This window comes from Aythya marila (genome assembly GCF_965140915.1).
Source record: "Aythya marila genome assembly, chromosome: 20".
Lineage (NCBI taxonomy): Eukaryota > Metazoa > Chordata > Aves > Anseriformes > Anatidae > Aythya > Aythya marila.
This window is the reverse complement of record NC_139061.1, coordinates 9,342,119-9,358,726: the sequence shown is the minus strand read 5'-3', so window position 1 is coordinate 9,358,726 and position 16,608 is coordinate 9,342,119. Positions and strand designations below refer to the sequence as shown.

Sequence of the window (16,608 nt, the reverse complement as noted above, 5' to 3'; positions counted from 1 at the left end):
TTTTTTTTGCGCTGGATGTCTAAAAGGCTGAATTAGGATTTACTGTAGGAGTTTTAGATTTGGGTTTAGCTATGATCAGAATTGTGACCTCGAGTCTGTAATATTTGAGTGTAAATCATGCAAGTGCTTCTTTCTTGTGGCATCCTGAGCTGTGGCCCAAGCTGCGAGGGAGTATAGGTAAATGCTTGTAAATGGGGAAAATAAACCTTAGGCTGAACTGGCCTTGATGTATTCCTTGCACAGCTATTGAACTGTTGTCTGAAAACCTCTTTCATGGCAGCTACTGGAAAGACAAGTACTTGACCAAAAGGACTTGCCTTGGTGTCCTCAGGGCTGCTGATATCATGGTCTGGCCGATTACCAAGGGAAAGTGCCTCGTTACTACGGATGCTCTGCTGAAAACGTTCTTACTGGTTCTTGTGAGGGTACATTTACCATGAAGCTGTGCTGCTGGTGTTTAATTTTCTCCATAGCATTTGGAGTAGAAAGTATTCCTTGCGTAGTCGATACAGTATGATTCATGTTTAACTTGCAGTATACAACCAAGTTAGCATTTACAGTTAAACTGCCAGTGCTGAATGGAGTTACTCCATTGGAGTTATAATTCTGGGGCTTTATTCTTTACTAATAAACATATTTCCTTATAAGAATTGCTATACTGTCCATGTGTGGCAAGGTAATTTGAGTACAAGATTCTGCTCTTTGAAAAATATTTGATATTTCTAAAGGACTTCAGCTTATTTGCTGTGTCCTTCGACAGTGAATCAACAACTGCTTGAACTGTAGAAATAATGTTGATGCTTGACTGCATTCTTTGTGCTCTTCTGGCCTGATCCTGCAGTCCTGCACACACAGAACTCCCATTTACTGCAAGAGAGGTTTCCCAGTTCTGAGGGCAGCAGGAATGGAGGGTGGCTTTCGTGAATTTCGGGATGGGTACAATATAAAATTACAGGATTTTTAAAGGACTAATTAAATATAATGTGTGAGACTGTTTTGTTCCAATGTTCAGACTACAACATGGCTTCTGCTGAATGTTCAGTAAAGTAACAGCCCTAGTCATGGAGTGCATTTACTGGCTCCCCAAGGCTATGCAGTTCAGAAGACAAGGATGTATCTGATAGGTCTGAGGCAACATACAATGAAGATGTAACAGCACAGAACATTTCCATCATAAAAACAGCTAAAAATATTTCAGTGAAAATAGAAGCACATTATTTTTGCTTTTTCTGTTAAGCCTAATTTTCTTTAACCTTTCTGCTCCATCTTAATATCACTGTAGTGAGGTTTTCAAAAAATCTGACTGCTATCAGAAATAATTTCTCTCCTTGCATTCCAACTTTTAATTTGTGATTTGTATCACTGTTAATTGCATTTATTTGCAATTAGGTAGCTAAATGTTGCTGCAGAAATCATGGATTGGCAAGCAATAGTTAATAGTTAATAATAGTTAGGTATTTGCAGTTTTTCCATTTGTCATGGCTGAATTTATTTTTTATCATGTTTGTTCTGTTAAGTGCTGAGCATTATGAGCTCTGCTTTAATTGATTTTCTTACTGAAGTTTGTAAACATCAGATTAAGCTACACATTTAAACCTGAATTGCTTGAACTCAGAATGTTCATTCCTTTGAAGAATTTTACATTTTGTTCCCATTCAGCATCTTTTACACATTTTCAGCTCTCTCTGGATGCTTTCATAGATTTTTATTTTTTTTACTTTATTTTCTCACGTTTGAGCCTATAAATGTGTAGGATGTTATTACTACAATTTGTATTTTTAAAAACTCTTTTAAGTTTTTTTTTTTTTTTTTTTTTAAATTCAGGAATTTAAACTTAATCCTGACGTTTTCTGAGTATCCTCAACTGCCTTGGCATTCATCAGCTTGTGTGGAAATAAACCCATCCTCGTGTAGGAAGGACAGCTGTAAATGCCTCACTTTGCTGCGTGCAAATACCCTATTGAATCAACTGGCAATTTTGCATATGGAAAACTGCACGATGTGGGGAGCAGAGGGCACCGGGTAATTAACTGAGCCTTAGGGTGAGAGAGAAGACTGTGCCGACACAGTCACTCGCTTCAGTAGTTGATAATTAGTCGTTATATTCCCAACAAGTAAAAGAAAAATTACAGGCGTTTGGAGCCCCGGCTGTGGATGGGCTCTCTGTGTGCTGTGTTGCTGCAGTTGCTTCTGGTGATTATAGGGGAGAGAAACACTTCCAGAGAGGCCTTGATTACATGCAACAGTAACTAATTAGACAATAAAGCAGCTAACTATTCGTACTCTTTTCTACAAGAACCAAGAATGCATTATGAAACTAATCTTTAAAAAAAATTAATTGCATCTCAGTCTTAATTTAAAACCGAGTGTTTTTTTTTTTTTCCCCTTTCCTGTTTCTTTTTATTCCAAGTTGGTCCAGGAAAATTGCTATTAATGAAATCTGCTCTCTGAGACTTCAATCGGCTTGTTATTCATTAAAGCCTTGCTATTTCTCCTAAAATGTATTGACCAATGCTCAGGGCAGATACTTAACACAAAATACACTTTGTAATTTCATCATTTTTGTTATTGTGCTTTTTTAAGATGCAGAGGTCTATGGACTTTGTAGAAAAACAAATAAAAACCCTAAGCTTACAGTTACATAGTATTAAAAGAAGGGTAAAGGAAGCATTGAGTGTCTTTAGGATGATGAGACATTCATTAAGATTTTTCCGCCTTCCTTTTCCTATTTTCAATCCATCTGAAGTACCATTAAAGCTTTTCAGGCAGCTTCCTGTGAGAAACCCTCTTCTGTGCTGTTTTTCTTCCTTGAAAAAAGGTGGCTGCTCTTCAGTCAGATTGTATGGATTTGGCCTGGGATTTGTATAATATCTGTGTAGAATGCATCAGTTGTTTAGGAACCTAATTCCCAATATGGCTCCCTTTTGATTAAGAACAAAGCCAGCATTTCACAGCATTATAGGAACACAGAAAAACAAGTTAATGATCTAAACCTTTTAATTCATGGTTGCTTGTCTATTTAAAGTACTTTTGATTCTGCTATAAACAGACTGGCCCCTTTTTTGTTTAACTTCTTTCTTTGGTTTCTTCACATTTCTTTCTTTACTGTCCATGAAATTTGTAGCTAGTTTCCTTTTCTAACTGAAGAATGAAAGGTTGTGACTACAGAATGATACAGAAAGTAAGAAAGCGTATCTAAACTGGGCGTATATCCAGCGCAGACCTCTTTGAAACAAGCTAAATTTAGGCTTGTTGGGATTTTTTTTGTTATGTTTTCCCCTTCTCTTTTTGAATACCTATATTTTGTTTTATTCCACTTTTTTAAATGAATGTCAAGTTTGTTACTTTTGCGATACTTTCTTGATTTTTACATGATGCTTCGTATGGCTTTATTTTATGTAGTTACTCGTGGTATTTTCTTTCTTCCTTAGTTCAGCAGATTACTATTATGTGTGCCTTTATCCATAGAGACAACAAGGGCGACTTTTTCAGAACTTTCAATTACCACCACAGTATGAGGTACTTTAGGAAAATAGTTCCCGTCCAGAATATTCTTCTTTTTGTTGTTGTTGTTGTTGTTGTTTTTTTTTTTTTTTTTTTTTTTTTTGTCAGAGAATTGGAATCTAGAGCCTGTTCTTCAAACCAGACTCTAAAACTTTTTGGTGAACAAAACTGCCGGGCAAGCAGCAGCGGCATGAATAATTCCCTTTCTGTGGAAGGGGACCTTATTCCCTGTATATAAATAAAGGTTTGCTGCTTCCATTGTCGTCACGTATTTTTTCCCTGAAATGAAGATGACGTTTTTAGATTTGCTTTTGTTTACAGTGGGAGCTCATTATTTCTTTCATTATTTCTTTTCTTTTTTTTTCTTTTTTTTTTTTTTTTTTGGCAATGGCTTATTTCAGGCACTTGTTAGAAATTATAAATGAAGAAAAAAAATCCACTAATACTTTTTATTACGTCTGTATCCCATCAAGGTAAATTGAACAGCCAAGACACTTACAATAACTTCACAAACAATAATCCTGGGAACCCTCGACTCCTGCCTCTTCCAAGTTTGACTGTGGTGTTGCCTCTTGCTCAAATCAAGCAGCCAATGACATTAGGGACCATCACCAAACGCACAGGGTAAGTGGATGTGTACGAACCTTTCTTAACCTTGCTATTTGTAGTTTATATGAAAATAATTTCCTTATATTTATACCTGTTTTTATTCCTTTTATTTTATTTTTTATTCCAGTGGTAACAGAATAGTTGGGGGGGGGAGAGTGCATAAGAAAAGAAAAACAGCAACAAAAAAGAACTTAGTAACTCAAAAAAAGAATTCAGGAGCATTCTTTTGGATGGGTCATTTTCTTGCAGTCTATCATATGGGAAATGCTGGATGCTGCCATCAGAAGTTTCACACCAGGAATTGGTATGAAACATAAGCAGAGCTGTATTCAATCAGAATAAGTTATGGTTTTACTTTTTTTTTTTTTTTTTTTTTAAGAGTTTGTTTATTTTGATTTCCAACCTTCTCAAGCAGAGATGATTTTTGACTATCAGAAATTGAAGGACAGTAAACCAGGCTGTGTATAAAGAGAAAACTTAATCCTGATGTTTTCTTGACCTTACTTTTCTTCTGAAGTGACCGTTCTGTACTATGAAATTGATGTGTGGACTTTCACTCCAGAGCCAGTCACACTTCGCTACTTCGTGATGTGCCATGATAAAGCACTTCAAAATGCTTGTTATGAAAAGCTCTACTGAATATATACAATATATGTACATTATAATTACAAAGAAGATTCTGTGAGTTTCATAAACCATAACAATTTTCAAGTTAATTCATGCTGTTAAACAGTTGATATTTTTCTCTTGCTAAATTTTAAATTTTAAAGTTTTTGCAATTGATCCATAAAGCTAGTAGGTGATTTTTTTTTCCTTCTCAGTTTTTGGTACTTCAAATCCCTGAATATATTCTAATTAAAATTTTTAATTCTGATTTATGCATTAATTTACAGACTGCTTTTATATTAAAAAAAAAATTAAAAAAAAATCAAGTTTGTCTTGTTTGACTGTCTCAACAACTGAGAGTCCTACAAGTTAACATTTCCCTGCATCTTGGCAAATGGGTCCTGGCACTGTCTTGCTTCAATTGTTCCTTGGTTTCTTGCTCAAACACTAGCAGTGAAGTGAATTTTACCTTGTGTTTCATGACCTGGGAAATATTTTTCAGAAGAGAGCTCATGGATATTTCCTCTCTCCCTGAGTAACTCCCATATTCCATGTTTGAGTGTTCAGAGCATTCTGTTAAATCCGTTACTGTTTGTTTAGTGCTCTTAGCATGCATGATGAGGTTCTAAAGCTTACATATGTATGCACGTATGTACATGTTTATCTCTATATGTCTATCTAACAATCCAGTCATGCTCTCACCGCTGTAAACAGTAGGCTTTTAGAACCAAATCATGAGCTGCAAACACTCAGTTGCCCAAAGGAATGAGGCTGTCTGCAGTTCCTGAACTTCACAGATAATTGTAAATAGGACTTGGTAAAGAAGTAATACAAGGGTAATGCTGTGATTTATTTCTTCCACACATGCATTTCAGTTGCTTATATTTGCATTTTTTTTTTTTTTTCTGCTTACAGTTTAAACACAGGCAAGGGAAGTGTGTTAGCAATCAGATGCATTTTGAAAGTAAAGAAGGGTGTGATTTTGGATGAAGACAAGAGGCGAGCTAGGTTCAAAGAAAGGTTGGTGTTCATGGAAATAAGTAGCAAGTTACAGGAAGAGGAAAATAACAGAAAGATTTCTTGAAGATTACAGTCAGAGAAGAACAGAAATGCAGTCTCACAGAAATAGAATAGGAACTTAGAACTAGGTAGGATGAGATGCAGAAAATAGAAAGCCATCTGATGGTCTGTAAGGGGAAGGCATTGTGATAGGAGAAGTGGTGAAGGGTGATGATTTAAAAAAATAATAATCAATAATCACCATTGCAGTTTTTGAGATACTAAGCTTACAGTAGTAACTCATGCAGCTGCCTTTACAGAACTGCTTCTTTAATACAGTGGTGATACCAGCAAACTTTACTATGACCATAGTGAATGTAATAAATCTGCATTTTGGATTTAATATTTTATTCTTATTTATCTCAAGCATATTCAGAGAGTGTTCTTATTCCTAGTTTTCTCTGACTAAATTTTACCATTCACGAACTGTCTGTGTCCTATTATTTTGTATAATTTTTAAAATTAATTAAATTTAGAATACTCAGTGAGGCTTATATAAGGGGAGGAAAAAACAGTCATGGGAAATACCCTGCTGTGTAAATAGAGTTTTTATGAATGAGGATCATAATTTTCAGTGAAGCCTGTGTAGATGTGTAATGCTAAGCTGAGAGCTTCCTTCATTTGTTCTGCATCCAAAATATTTGATGAAAGTACACAAAATTAACATGAAAAGCTGTATTTATAAGGCAGGGATTTAAGAGGAATGCCTCGGATCCAAGAAGCCTGGCATGCCTAAAATGACCAAATTGAGACAGCAGCCTTAACTTAAACCTCCAGGGGGCAAAGCGTGTGTTTAACATATTTAACATCTGCCCTCATATTTCTGGAAACACATAGCAATGTAAGTCTGTACAGTGTAATATTTAGACAGGACAGGGACCATCTGCCTCACTCTGAGAAGTGTAGGAGGCATGTATTACTGCAAATGGCAACAGACAGATGTATTTACACCTACATGGTCAGCACCTTTAAGCACTGCTCCAAGGAAACAAGGCTCTTCTTTGGAAGCAGCTGCTTAACCTTGTGATTGTGCAGCGATCAGAAAAGGAGACGGACTTGCAGTTGGTTGGGTTTTACAGTCACCGTTCAGTGGCCCTTAAAGCAGATTCCTTTTCTGTTGCTGCTTTGAAAGAATTAAGCAAGACTAAAAGAATATCGTGTAATTACCACTTCTGGATTTGTCCATTTTATTTGCTTTTAGCATCTGAAAAGCTGCTTTAATACTAGACATTTTAATTAAGCTTTGCAGGTTTTATTAACCAAAAAGTCATGCTGGGTTTTGTTTTGCCAGTATCCAAGACAGCAAAATATTTTTCAGGTAAAAGGAGGGATCATTGCTCTTAATATTATTTGCTCAAGCAGAGCTGCAAAGCATGTCATTTTTCTTGACAAGTGGAACAGAAGTAAATTTTTTAAAAGTGTTTGCAGTAGCCCTATGGGAATGAAAGGCCAGAATCTGGAGTCGTGTCATTGCTGTGCTGTTCATCACAGAGGCTTTTTTTTCTCATGTAAACTTGTGGGTTTGGGAACATTTTCTGATCACTCATTAAACTCTGAATCTGAATACAATTTACACTCTCAGCACCAGACATCTCAGAGCATTACCTCCCTTCTTGCCCATCATCAGTGCTTCCTTGTTCCCTGTCCTCTTTTTCTTCCCTTGCTTTTCCCAGTCTCTCACTGTAATTTCCCCACCTTCGTGAAGCACTTCATTTTGGTCCCTATATTTTGTCATCCCATTGACTCACTTTCCTGTAGTTCGTACTGTCAGCACTTTCTGAGGAGCAGATAGGCTTTCCCAAAGGGGCTCTAGCACTAATGAGGGAGGAAGCATCTTATGTTTTAAAGATTAGGGGGTTGTAAGAAAGTAAAAGAGCTAGATTTAATAAGTCTTTATAGATCTGTGCCTCAGTTTCCCTTTCAAAATTTTAATAGTAATGCGAATTCTTTCTCAAGTCTGGTGAATGGGTTAATTCATTGCTCATTTAACAAAGAGCTTATAGATTTGAAAGGGGAAGAACTGTATGATCCATCTCATGCTTGTCTATAAAAGGCAGTGTATTAGAATATGTTAGAAGACAGCTTTGTGCTTTGCGATAGCTTTATAAGCTTGCCTTGTGTTTGTGGAATGAGTTGTAGTTTGTTTCCAGTTTGTAAGAACGGGGGGACACAGATGGACTGTAATCGAAAGGAGAGAAATAAAAGATAGAATCACTGCCCAAAACGAAAAACTGTTTAAAAAGTTGTCTTCTCTGACAGCAGCATTTGTTTTAACTATCTCAAGGGGTATGATCATTATATTTGTATCATACTTCATTCTCTAATTCATTATAGACCTAGTGAAATGCCAGGATGTGACCTGCATTAGTTGGGTCTTACCAAAACAGAAACATCCAATGCACCTTGCAGGAAAAGAAACCTTTTTTTTTTTTTTTTCATCCAAAAAATAGTGAGTTTTAAAACATGGAACTTCATCCATTCTTCATCCCATTCCCCATTTTCATACCTCATTCCACTCCCAGTAAGGAGAAGGTTATGTGAAGTGGCTGATGTTGCAGCACGCTGAGATGCTTTCATTTTACTGCTTCTCATTGCTTATATTACGTGTATCGTACGTCACTGATACCCATTGGTTTTATTTTGACTAAGAAGAGCTTCATTGAGCCCAGGTTCTACTACTGAGGCAAACAAAAATGAGGAGTGCAAAGTCATGGTGTCGTGATACATTTCAGTAGGCAACGGTAACTAAAAAAGTCAAGAAAATATTAAAAGTAAAGCTAAAGAATTCAGTAAAATAGGTCAGCTTGCCTGCATGCTGAAGCCAGACACTCTTTTTCAAGCACATTCCAGAGACATGTTTTGTGCCACTTCAAGGTTTTATAAAAAATTTTGGTAATAAAGCACCTACTGTAATGATTTGCAATTGATATGAAATATGGCCATTTGCACTGAATTTTGTTCAAATGTCAGTGTTCATGAAAGGATTCTCATTTCAGATGGCAACATGATAGCAATGAGGGTTGGAGTGAGTGGGTATTGCACAGTATATTCAAAGCTTAAATAGTTGCAAGCTTTTATGAAACAACACAGAATATTTCAGTTTTGAATTTGATAAAACTCAATCAGAAAACAAATTAAAAAGATGCTGTTGAAATTTTGAATTAGAAATCATCTTCATTAAAAAATTTTCCTTTAGAATTCCCCACTAGCTATGAGAACCTCAGTGAGTTTTTTGCTTTGGCATTGCTCTGTTCCTGTCACCGAGCATAGCCATCTGGTGCTGTCTTTTCAAGGTTGGGTTATCCTGTAATTTGTACTTTCTCTCCTCCCCCCCCAGCCCCTCCATTAACATACCATCCGTACTGTATGAAGGAAGTACTGGAAAAAAAAAAAAGCTTAAATAAATATCATAGGAAAAAATGGTCATTTTAAAAGAAATTGGATCTCGTGATCATAAAGAAAAAGCTATATTCTGTCTTTCAAACTCACAGCTTATTATTAAGACATACCTTAGACTTTTGAAGTGTAATTACTTTTTCTTCATAACACAAGATTTTGAATCTATGTAAAAATGACAGCAACAAAACAAAAACCAACCAAACAAAAACACAAGAAACCACCCTCTATGGAAGTCTGTGTAGCCACCTAAGTCAATTTGTATTTCAACTAGAGGAATTTGTTGATTTGAAAATGTAATTGGGTCAACACAGTATGGTGAACTAAATAGAAAGACTGCTGTTACCTTCTAACCTGTTCTGATGAGCTCATGGAAACATCATTTGCCTGCTTTTTGCAGACAGAGAAACTGAGGCAGGCAGAAAAAAAATGACTTGCCAAATGTCCAGGATCATAATTCAGAAACTCCAAGCTCCCAGTCAGATTTGACCACTCTCCAGTGACTCTTCAAATGTACACAAGATAGGTTCTAGGTTTTAAATTGCATTGGCAATGGATTATGCAAAAATCCTCGCTTTCCATTAAATATTTAAATGGTGTAATAGTGCTGTGGTAATCTTATGTTGAGCTATTAGAATGGCCTTCAACTCGGTTAGGGACTGAATATTGACTTTATAGGACATCCTACAGTTCATACAGCACATGCAATTCATACAGTGCATGCAATTTAATTGGGTTTTATCACTACTCAAATATGATACATTGCATCCAGAAAGGCAGACGTTTCCACTAAATGAGCTCTCTCCCCTAAAGTGCCAAGCATTCATTTAAATACAAACATTTAAAAGGCAGGCCGTTATACAGAGTTTTAAAGATCTTCAAATCTTTTTTTTGACAGATATTACTAATTAAAAAATGGGGAAGAAGGAGAATAGGTTTTTCCCACACTATTCTAATTTTTAGTGAATTTTTACATCTTTGGATGTAGAAGAATATATGTCTTAATTCTCTACCTTGACCTATTTTTTTTCTAAGAGGATTCTGCATTCGTTGAAGTTGCACTCATGCCAAATTCTGTTTCTAGAATTATTTTTTTGTGTATGTTGGAGTACTGTTAATTGTGTAGGCTTATGGCTTTATATATCTCTCAATGATAGACCTTCTCTGTTTAGTTGATTGCCTGAAAATACTTTACTTGTTTCAACTAGCCAGAATTTATCCCTGAGTCAGAGCATGAAAAGAAAAATGACACATTGGCATTTACAAAATCAATTATTCAGTAATTTTGTGGATAATGTTACATCCCAAATGAGAATCAAAGAAGCCGTGAGCATGTGAGTAGCTCTAAATTTACCTCCTGCTCCTGCTTTTCAGATTTTATGCAAATGTCAGTATGGCTATGGCCTGTGATGTAAACAAGGGAAAATTCCATTCAAAATGCACTAAAATTAATGGGGTGTGATACCACTCTAAGAACTATACACTGTGCAAAATACATGAACAACAACCAAAAAAATTGTGTAGATAAATTAGTGAGTGGCCAAAAACATTAAGGTCTATATCAGGTGATTTCTAACATCAAATACATTTGAAGTAAGTGAGGGTTCTCTTTCCTGCAATCCATGCAAGCTTACAAATGGGGGAACAAGATTTCTGTGGCATACAGTTGCTGAAGATTTTTAATTTAATAGGATCTATCCTAGGAAAAGGGCTGGGGAACTTCCCTAAGAGAAAGAGTGCCTTGTACCTGTAGTCTTTTTTGCTTAGGACACACTTCATTTCAATAAATTTGTAAAAAATGTCCCACGTAGACCTTCAGTGGTTCATGGAAAACACCCACAAGGTTGTTTGTCTTGATGCTAATTTACTTTCTTTGTCTATTAATTATGACTTGAATGTCTGTTGAAGGCTCTTGACTGCATTTGCCTCAGATTTGTCTGCAGGTTTCAGGAAGGAGAACTAAACTGTGTCTAACTTGAATTACAACATCAAAACCTGTTTGCACCTGATGCATTACGTTTGTCACAGCAGTCGTGCATGGAGAGCCTCCCCTGTGAGCTCGTGCTTCTGTGGGTGGTTGCGTTGTCAGTGGGACCGTTCACGTGGGCACTTGTTCCCTTTGTGAGTGTCAGCATGCTGGTTACATGAGAGGTCTACATCTCTTCCAGGGCATCATGAACGGTTATAAAAATTCTTTTGTTTACCTTCTGCATAAATCTTAATAGCATGATGTACAGTGTACTTGTTGGTAATTGAGTTTTCATCTAATTTCTGTGCATTTTTCCCCTTTACGTGAAGACCTTACCTGTTTGGAGCAGGATGTTTTTCCATAAAAGCTCCATGGTGAGTTCCCAGTTCAATCCCAGCATGCCTATAATTCATTTGCTGTACTCACTAAAAATAACTCTGTGTTTAGACTTTTTAATTTGGGATATATATATATTTTTTTTTTCCAATTTGTTTACTGCATGGCTGATTCATAGGTGGAAGCACTGCATAATTTCACTTTTAAACTGTGGATGCGTATTCACCATCAAGCATTGTCAAACAAATGCATTCACCTTTACTTTTCTTTTTGTCTCGTCTTTATTTTTTCTTTCTTTAACCTTTGAGGGAGCATTTAATTTTTAAGTAGCACAGAAGCTGAAAAAATAAAATATTTTCCCAGCAGGCAAGAGTGATTGCAATATCCTTCCAAAGCAGGTCTGTTTTTTCTGTATAGCTTCCCTTGTTATAGTAGCACTAAGTTGCTTGCAGACAGCAAACGTCGATGATGACCTCCAGATAATAAGCCAGATTAGCAATGAGTGGACAGTAAAGTATTGCAGTAAGAGAGATGAAGCAAGTGAAGTGGATGCTACAAAAATAAAATACAAAAAATGCATATCACACCCAAGGAAAAAAAGGAACCACAGTTCCTTTGAAATAATTGATGTTTGAAATAATAAACGGTGTTGGTTGAAATATGTAAAATGGCAGCATTTTACAGAAACACAGACAAAACAAAACCAGCTCTCGAGTTGCATACAGTGCTACATAACCTCCAGTCACCTTTTCAGAATGAGGTGGTTGAAGTTTTAAGTAGCAAGGATGGGAGAAATTTGTAGGTTCTAAGGCTTCCTTAGAAAATTTAGAAACTTTTAGGCAGGAGGAGTTTTTCTTGTTTGTTCTTCATTTTAGCAAAGGGTTACCAGCTCTGTCTGTCAGTCTTTGCTAGAATATTTGTTTGTGGCTCTTGATTCTACTAATGGTAGTTTGTTCCTCTTGTATCATCCCCTTATGTCTCTGTCAAAATACTGTTTTCAGCAGAAAGAACTTCGTAAGAGCTTCATTAGGATGCAGAGTTCTTAGAGAATGGCAGAGGACAGCTAATGAAGGATATGTAAGCTATACCAAACACCAGACAAGCAAAGGTACTAAACATGACACTTTTAAAGGAAAGCTGCCATTTCCTTACTCCTGGAGAATCACTATTACATGAATATTATGTGGGAAGGAGCCTATATAATAGCACAGTATGGTATCTGGTTAGTGCAGCAGTCTTCCTAAGAACCATCCCTAAACGTAGTTTATGATGCATCTAAGTTTATTTGTCTGATGGGGATCTAAGAACTGAAAAGGCTCTGGAAGAAGAGTTTTCAGTGTAGATTGTCTTAGCAAATGGATGTCCTGGTTGCTGCCTTCATAAAGCAGGCTCCCAGAGTTTCAGCAAAGCCAGGCAGAGATGCATGTCAACCAGAAATGATTTTAGATTGAAGCAAGATTAAAAGGCCTAGATTAAAGAGGGGAATATATGAAATAGACTCAAAAATTGTTGCCTGTCTTTCACAAGACTGTTTTGTGGTTTGTTTAATGCCGGTGCTAGCTCACAAATATGGTCTTTACTAGCCTACAGAGAAATTAGGATAAAAAACACGCTTTGGGTGGGGGAAGAAATCATGTTGTTTCCATTAAAGTCTTAATGAGTCCTAAATTATGTAAACAAAATGAATGGAGATTTGACAGCTTACTGCCTGGTGAATAAAGGAGCCTACCATTTCTTTCTTGCTTTCTCTTGTTTTATTCATGCTTTGACAACTGGAAACATGTCTTTCTTTTCTTGTTTTAGGCACAATGATAAATTAATTAAAATGTATTTTGAGACAGATAGGGTTTTTACAGTAATTTTTTAATTGCAAATTTCATGCAATATTTTTCTCTGATACTTTCGTGGTAGTTTATATAGTCAAGATAAAACTTCCACCTTCCCAAACTGGATGTTTCCATTTCAGTGTGTTTAGCTGTGGATTAATTGTGTAGTGACTTACAGATATGTGCCTTTGTTTTTAGGAATCTGACATTTTTGAAGCCCATTCGTTGGTAATATAAAACCAAATAGAGGCTGCAGAGAACAAGAATCATCCTATTTTATAGATATTTGAATTTGTAAATAATTTTCTTCATATCATGTATGTTCCAATTTATTTATATTTTTAAACTCATGTCACTTATTTGAGTGTATGAAATTAAAGACAACTTTAAAAGCCAGCAGTATTTTGAGGGACATAGAGCTCTTCGAGGAACATTCCATAGCTGTATTGTGTAGCCTTTGATTTTTCAGTAGTTGTCTATGGTTTGCAAAATGTTTTAAGTCAGGTCAAGATCTGCTCAGGTGATAGACCAAAAAACATCATTCTGCCCCACCCCAAGTGAGATAAGCAGAAAAGTTTATTTTTTCGCAGGTAGACACAGGAACAGTTTGCCCTTTCTGCATTATTTTTGTTTTAAGGATATATATTTTTAACTACCTGCTTTGATTTCTGCATTGATACAATTGAGATAAAAATACTGTGTTGTCTTGGGGAATTAATTCTTGGTGTAGCTACACAGTTGGGTAGACCAAAACAGGAAAAAGTCTACTGACATTTTATCCTCCATATACCTTATGGTGCCGTTGTTTCTCAAGGTGTAATATCGAAATTAAGAGAGCGAACGTTTTGGTCACATCAGCTTCACCTTTTTTATTTGGTAGTGTTGATTCCCAAAAACCTGCACTTCTTCCTGCATCATAACCGCTTTCAGTAAAAAATATGGCATAATATTCGGAAAGTTAGCAATTGTGAAGATGCCTTTAAATTAACCATTTTTAAAAGTGAGGCAAAATGTGCCTTAATTTCAGTTCTTGGAATAGTTTATGAAGTGCTGACAGGCTGAGAGCAAGTAAAGAGCAGGGGTTCATAGCAGAAACAAGTCATTCACCACCTACCTTCAACAGTATTGGTTGGTTATCATTTATAAGGCTGAGAGGGTGTTTGCATCTACATAATAATGAGGATTTATAGTTTCCATGTTGTTAAAATATCATAATGACATGAAAATAGATTTTTCTAATGGCATTACTATTACTGAATGTAACTTGGCTTTTGAGATCCCCTGAAAGAAAGAAATTGGAGTTGGAATGTATTGATGAAAACTCAGGGATTAAAGTTAGATGGTGGTAAAATGAAAGATTCTTTACTTGCAATAGTTTTCAGCGTAGAGTTGTTGACATCTCTGCACTCTTTTCAGAAATATGTAGAAACCAGTATGATGCACTAGTAGGTCTTGGTTTTTGTTTTTAGCAGGACTAAGTTTAACCACATGAGTAATCGTGTTTTACAAGGTCTGCTCTTTTTGTCTACAAAACATCGTTCTTGAATGGAAAATGTTTTGGCACCGAAACCAACATTTAAATGCGTGCCTTGAAAGATGTGCATTTTAAAGACATGGTGTAAATAGAATGTAGTTTAGACCACTTCCTTCGTTGTTGTTTATATCCGTATTTGGTTGAGCTTAGGTCTTTGGAGCTAAGAGTGTGCAGAAACCAGGAAAGATTTTGTAATTTATTGTTACGAGTCCCAGATTCACTTCTGATTAAAGGCTTGAAGAAATGGTTGAAGCCCATTTTGTCTCAGTTGAAGCTTTCACCAGTTTGTAGGTGAGAATAGAATTTGCTCCCATTTTTTTTTGCATTTTAAATTATTTTAATAACCTCAGATTGTGTTGTGTAAATATTCAGAATATTCAGAATATTAGAATAGTATAGAAGTATTATTTTTAAGAGTTTCTAGGAGGAAGTGAATACAGCTGAATCTCACCTATACTCACAGTTTGCTTTGCATTAACTGAGGAGTAACGCTGTCCTGGACAGCCTTGTCCTACATTAAATAACAATCGTTTACTGAATGAAGTATAGCTCAGTAACAAGATTGTCATTAGTGCATTCATTTACATTGTCATTTCTGCAGGAGTTGTCAGTGTATGAATATTTGGGAGGTGAGAACTAAAAGTAGTTACTGATACACAACTTGTTACAAAACTGGTTAAAAATACCATTTCAGTGACAGATGACTATTTCAAAGTGAGAGGAGTCTATTTTCAATTTTAATAAGCCATAAATAATAATATGTTAATATAAATTAAATATGCTAATATAGATTGTGAAGTGACACTGGAAACGAGGTAATACATTTACAGTCAGGAACTTTTTGGAACACAGATTTTTGACCCAGTAATCTGTAATTGTAGTTGTAACAGTTGGCTATTAAGTGCTTTGTGGTGGTTCAATATCAGAGTTACTGACTATAAATTGCAATTGCTCTTTGGGGACGTTCTAGCTTCTCATGTAAGTGCAAGATCTTCAGGACAGGGCTAAGTCTATGAAAGTTCATCTGAATATTTCCATTGATTCTGGTTAGTGTAATGGAATTCTTTTTGAAAGGTCTTGTGTTTGTGTTGTTGTGGTGGTGTTTGTTTTCTGTTTCGTTTTGTTTTTAACAAATGTGACCATAGGCTTGCCGTATGTGTGATTTATGGCAGGTAGCTTAGCTCCTCTGTGCTTCAGTGGGTCCATCTGTAAAAGTGGCGGAGCGATACTTTACAAAGTGTTGGGAAGCTCAACTACTATTTTTTAAAATCCCTTTCAGAAACCTGGCTGAAAATACAATGCAAGTGCAAACAATTAGGTTTTTTTCCCATTTTCATGTGACCTCATTTCCAGTAGGTATAGAAAAAGTATTTGCTGCTTCAAGGAGAAGGCAATTTTAAATGTTTCAAGTTGCATGACAGCAATCAAGGAGGCTATGTGTTTTTAACCATATGCCATATTTTACACGTGTCACTTACTACAGCTAGTTGCTGGAATTGTTGGAAGGAAATTAAGTGCTTGAGATCAGGGAGAGTTTTGCCATGTATTTCAGTGAGATCTGGCTTCAGCTTTAGGGTAGCAAGACAAGACTTCAGCCAGGTGCAGTCTCTGCAGCCAGGTGCAGAAGTTCTAGAGAAGCCCAGCTTATAGAATAATCCTGGTTTAGAATGCTTTTCTTACGTTATTTTTCATTATATTGATTTTGGATATTAAGTCTTTTCCTGCTTTAGTGTCCCTGTTGGTTCATTCTGTTGAACCCCTTCACCCAT

The 16,608-nt window shown here is 36.1% G+C and overlaps 1 protein-coding gene across 8 annotated transcripts in view; it reads left to right on the top strand.

Moving 5' to 3' along the window:
* Positions 1-16,608, top strand: part of BCAS3 (BCAS3 microtubule associated cell migration factor) — a 353,644-nt gene that overhangs the window by 124,170 nt on the left and 212,866 nt on the right. For 6 of the 8 annotated variants that reach the window (XM_082776135.1, XM_082776133.1, XM_082776131.1 and 3 more), the window contains exons 16-17: positions 3,978-4,128; positions 11,473-11,517. In XM_082776135.1, coding sequence (XP_082632261.1) covers positions 3,978-4,128; positions 11,473-11,517 — 196 coding nt within the window. The remainder of the gene's footprint in view (positions 1-3,977; positions 4,129-11,472; positions 11,518-16,608) is intronic. The other 2 variants (XM_082776130.1, XM_082776132.1) reach the window with 1 other exon arrangement.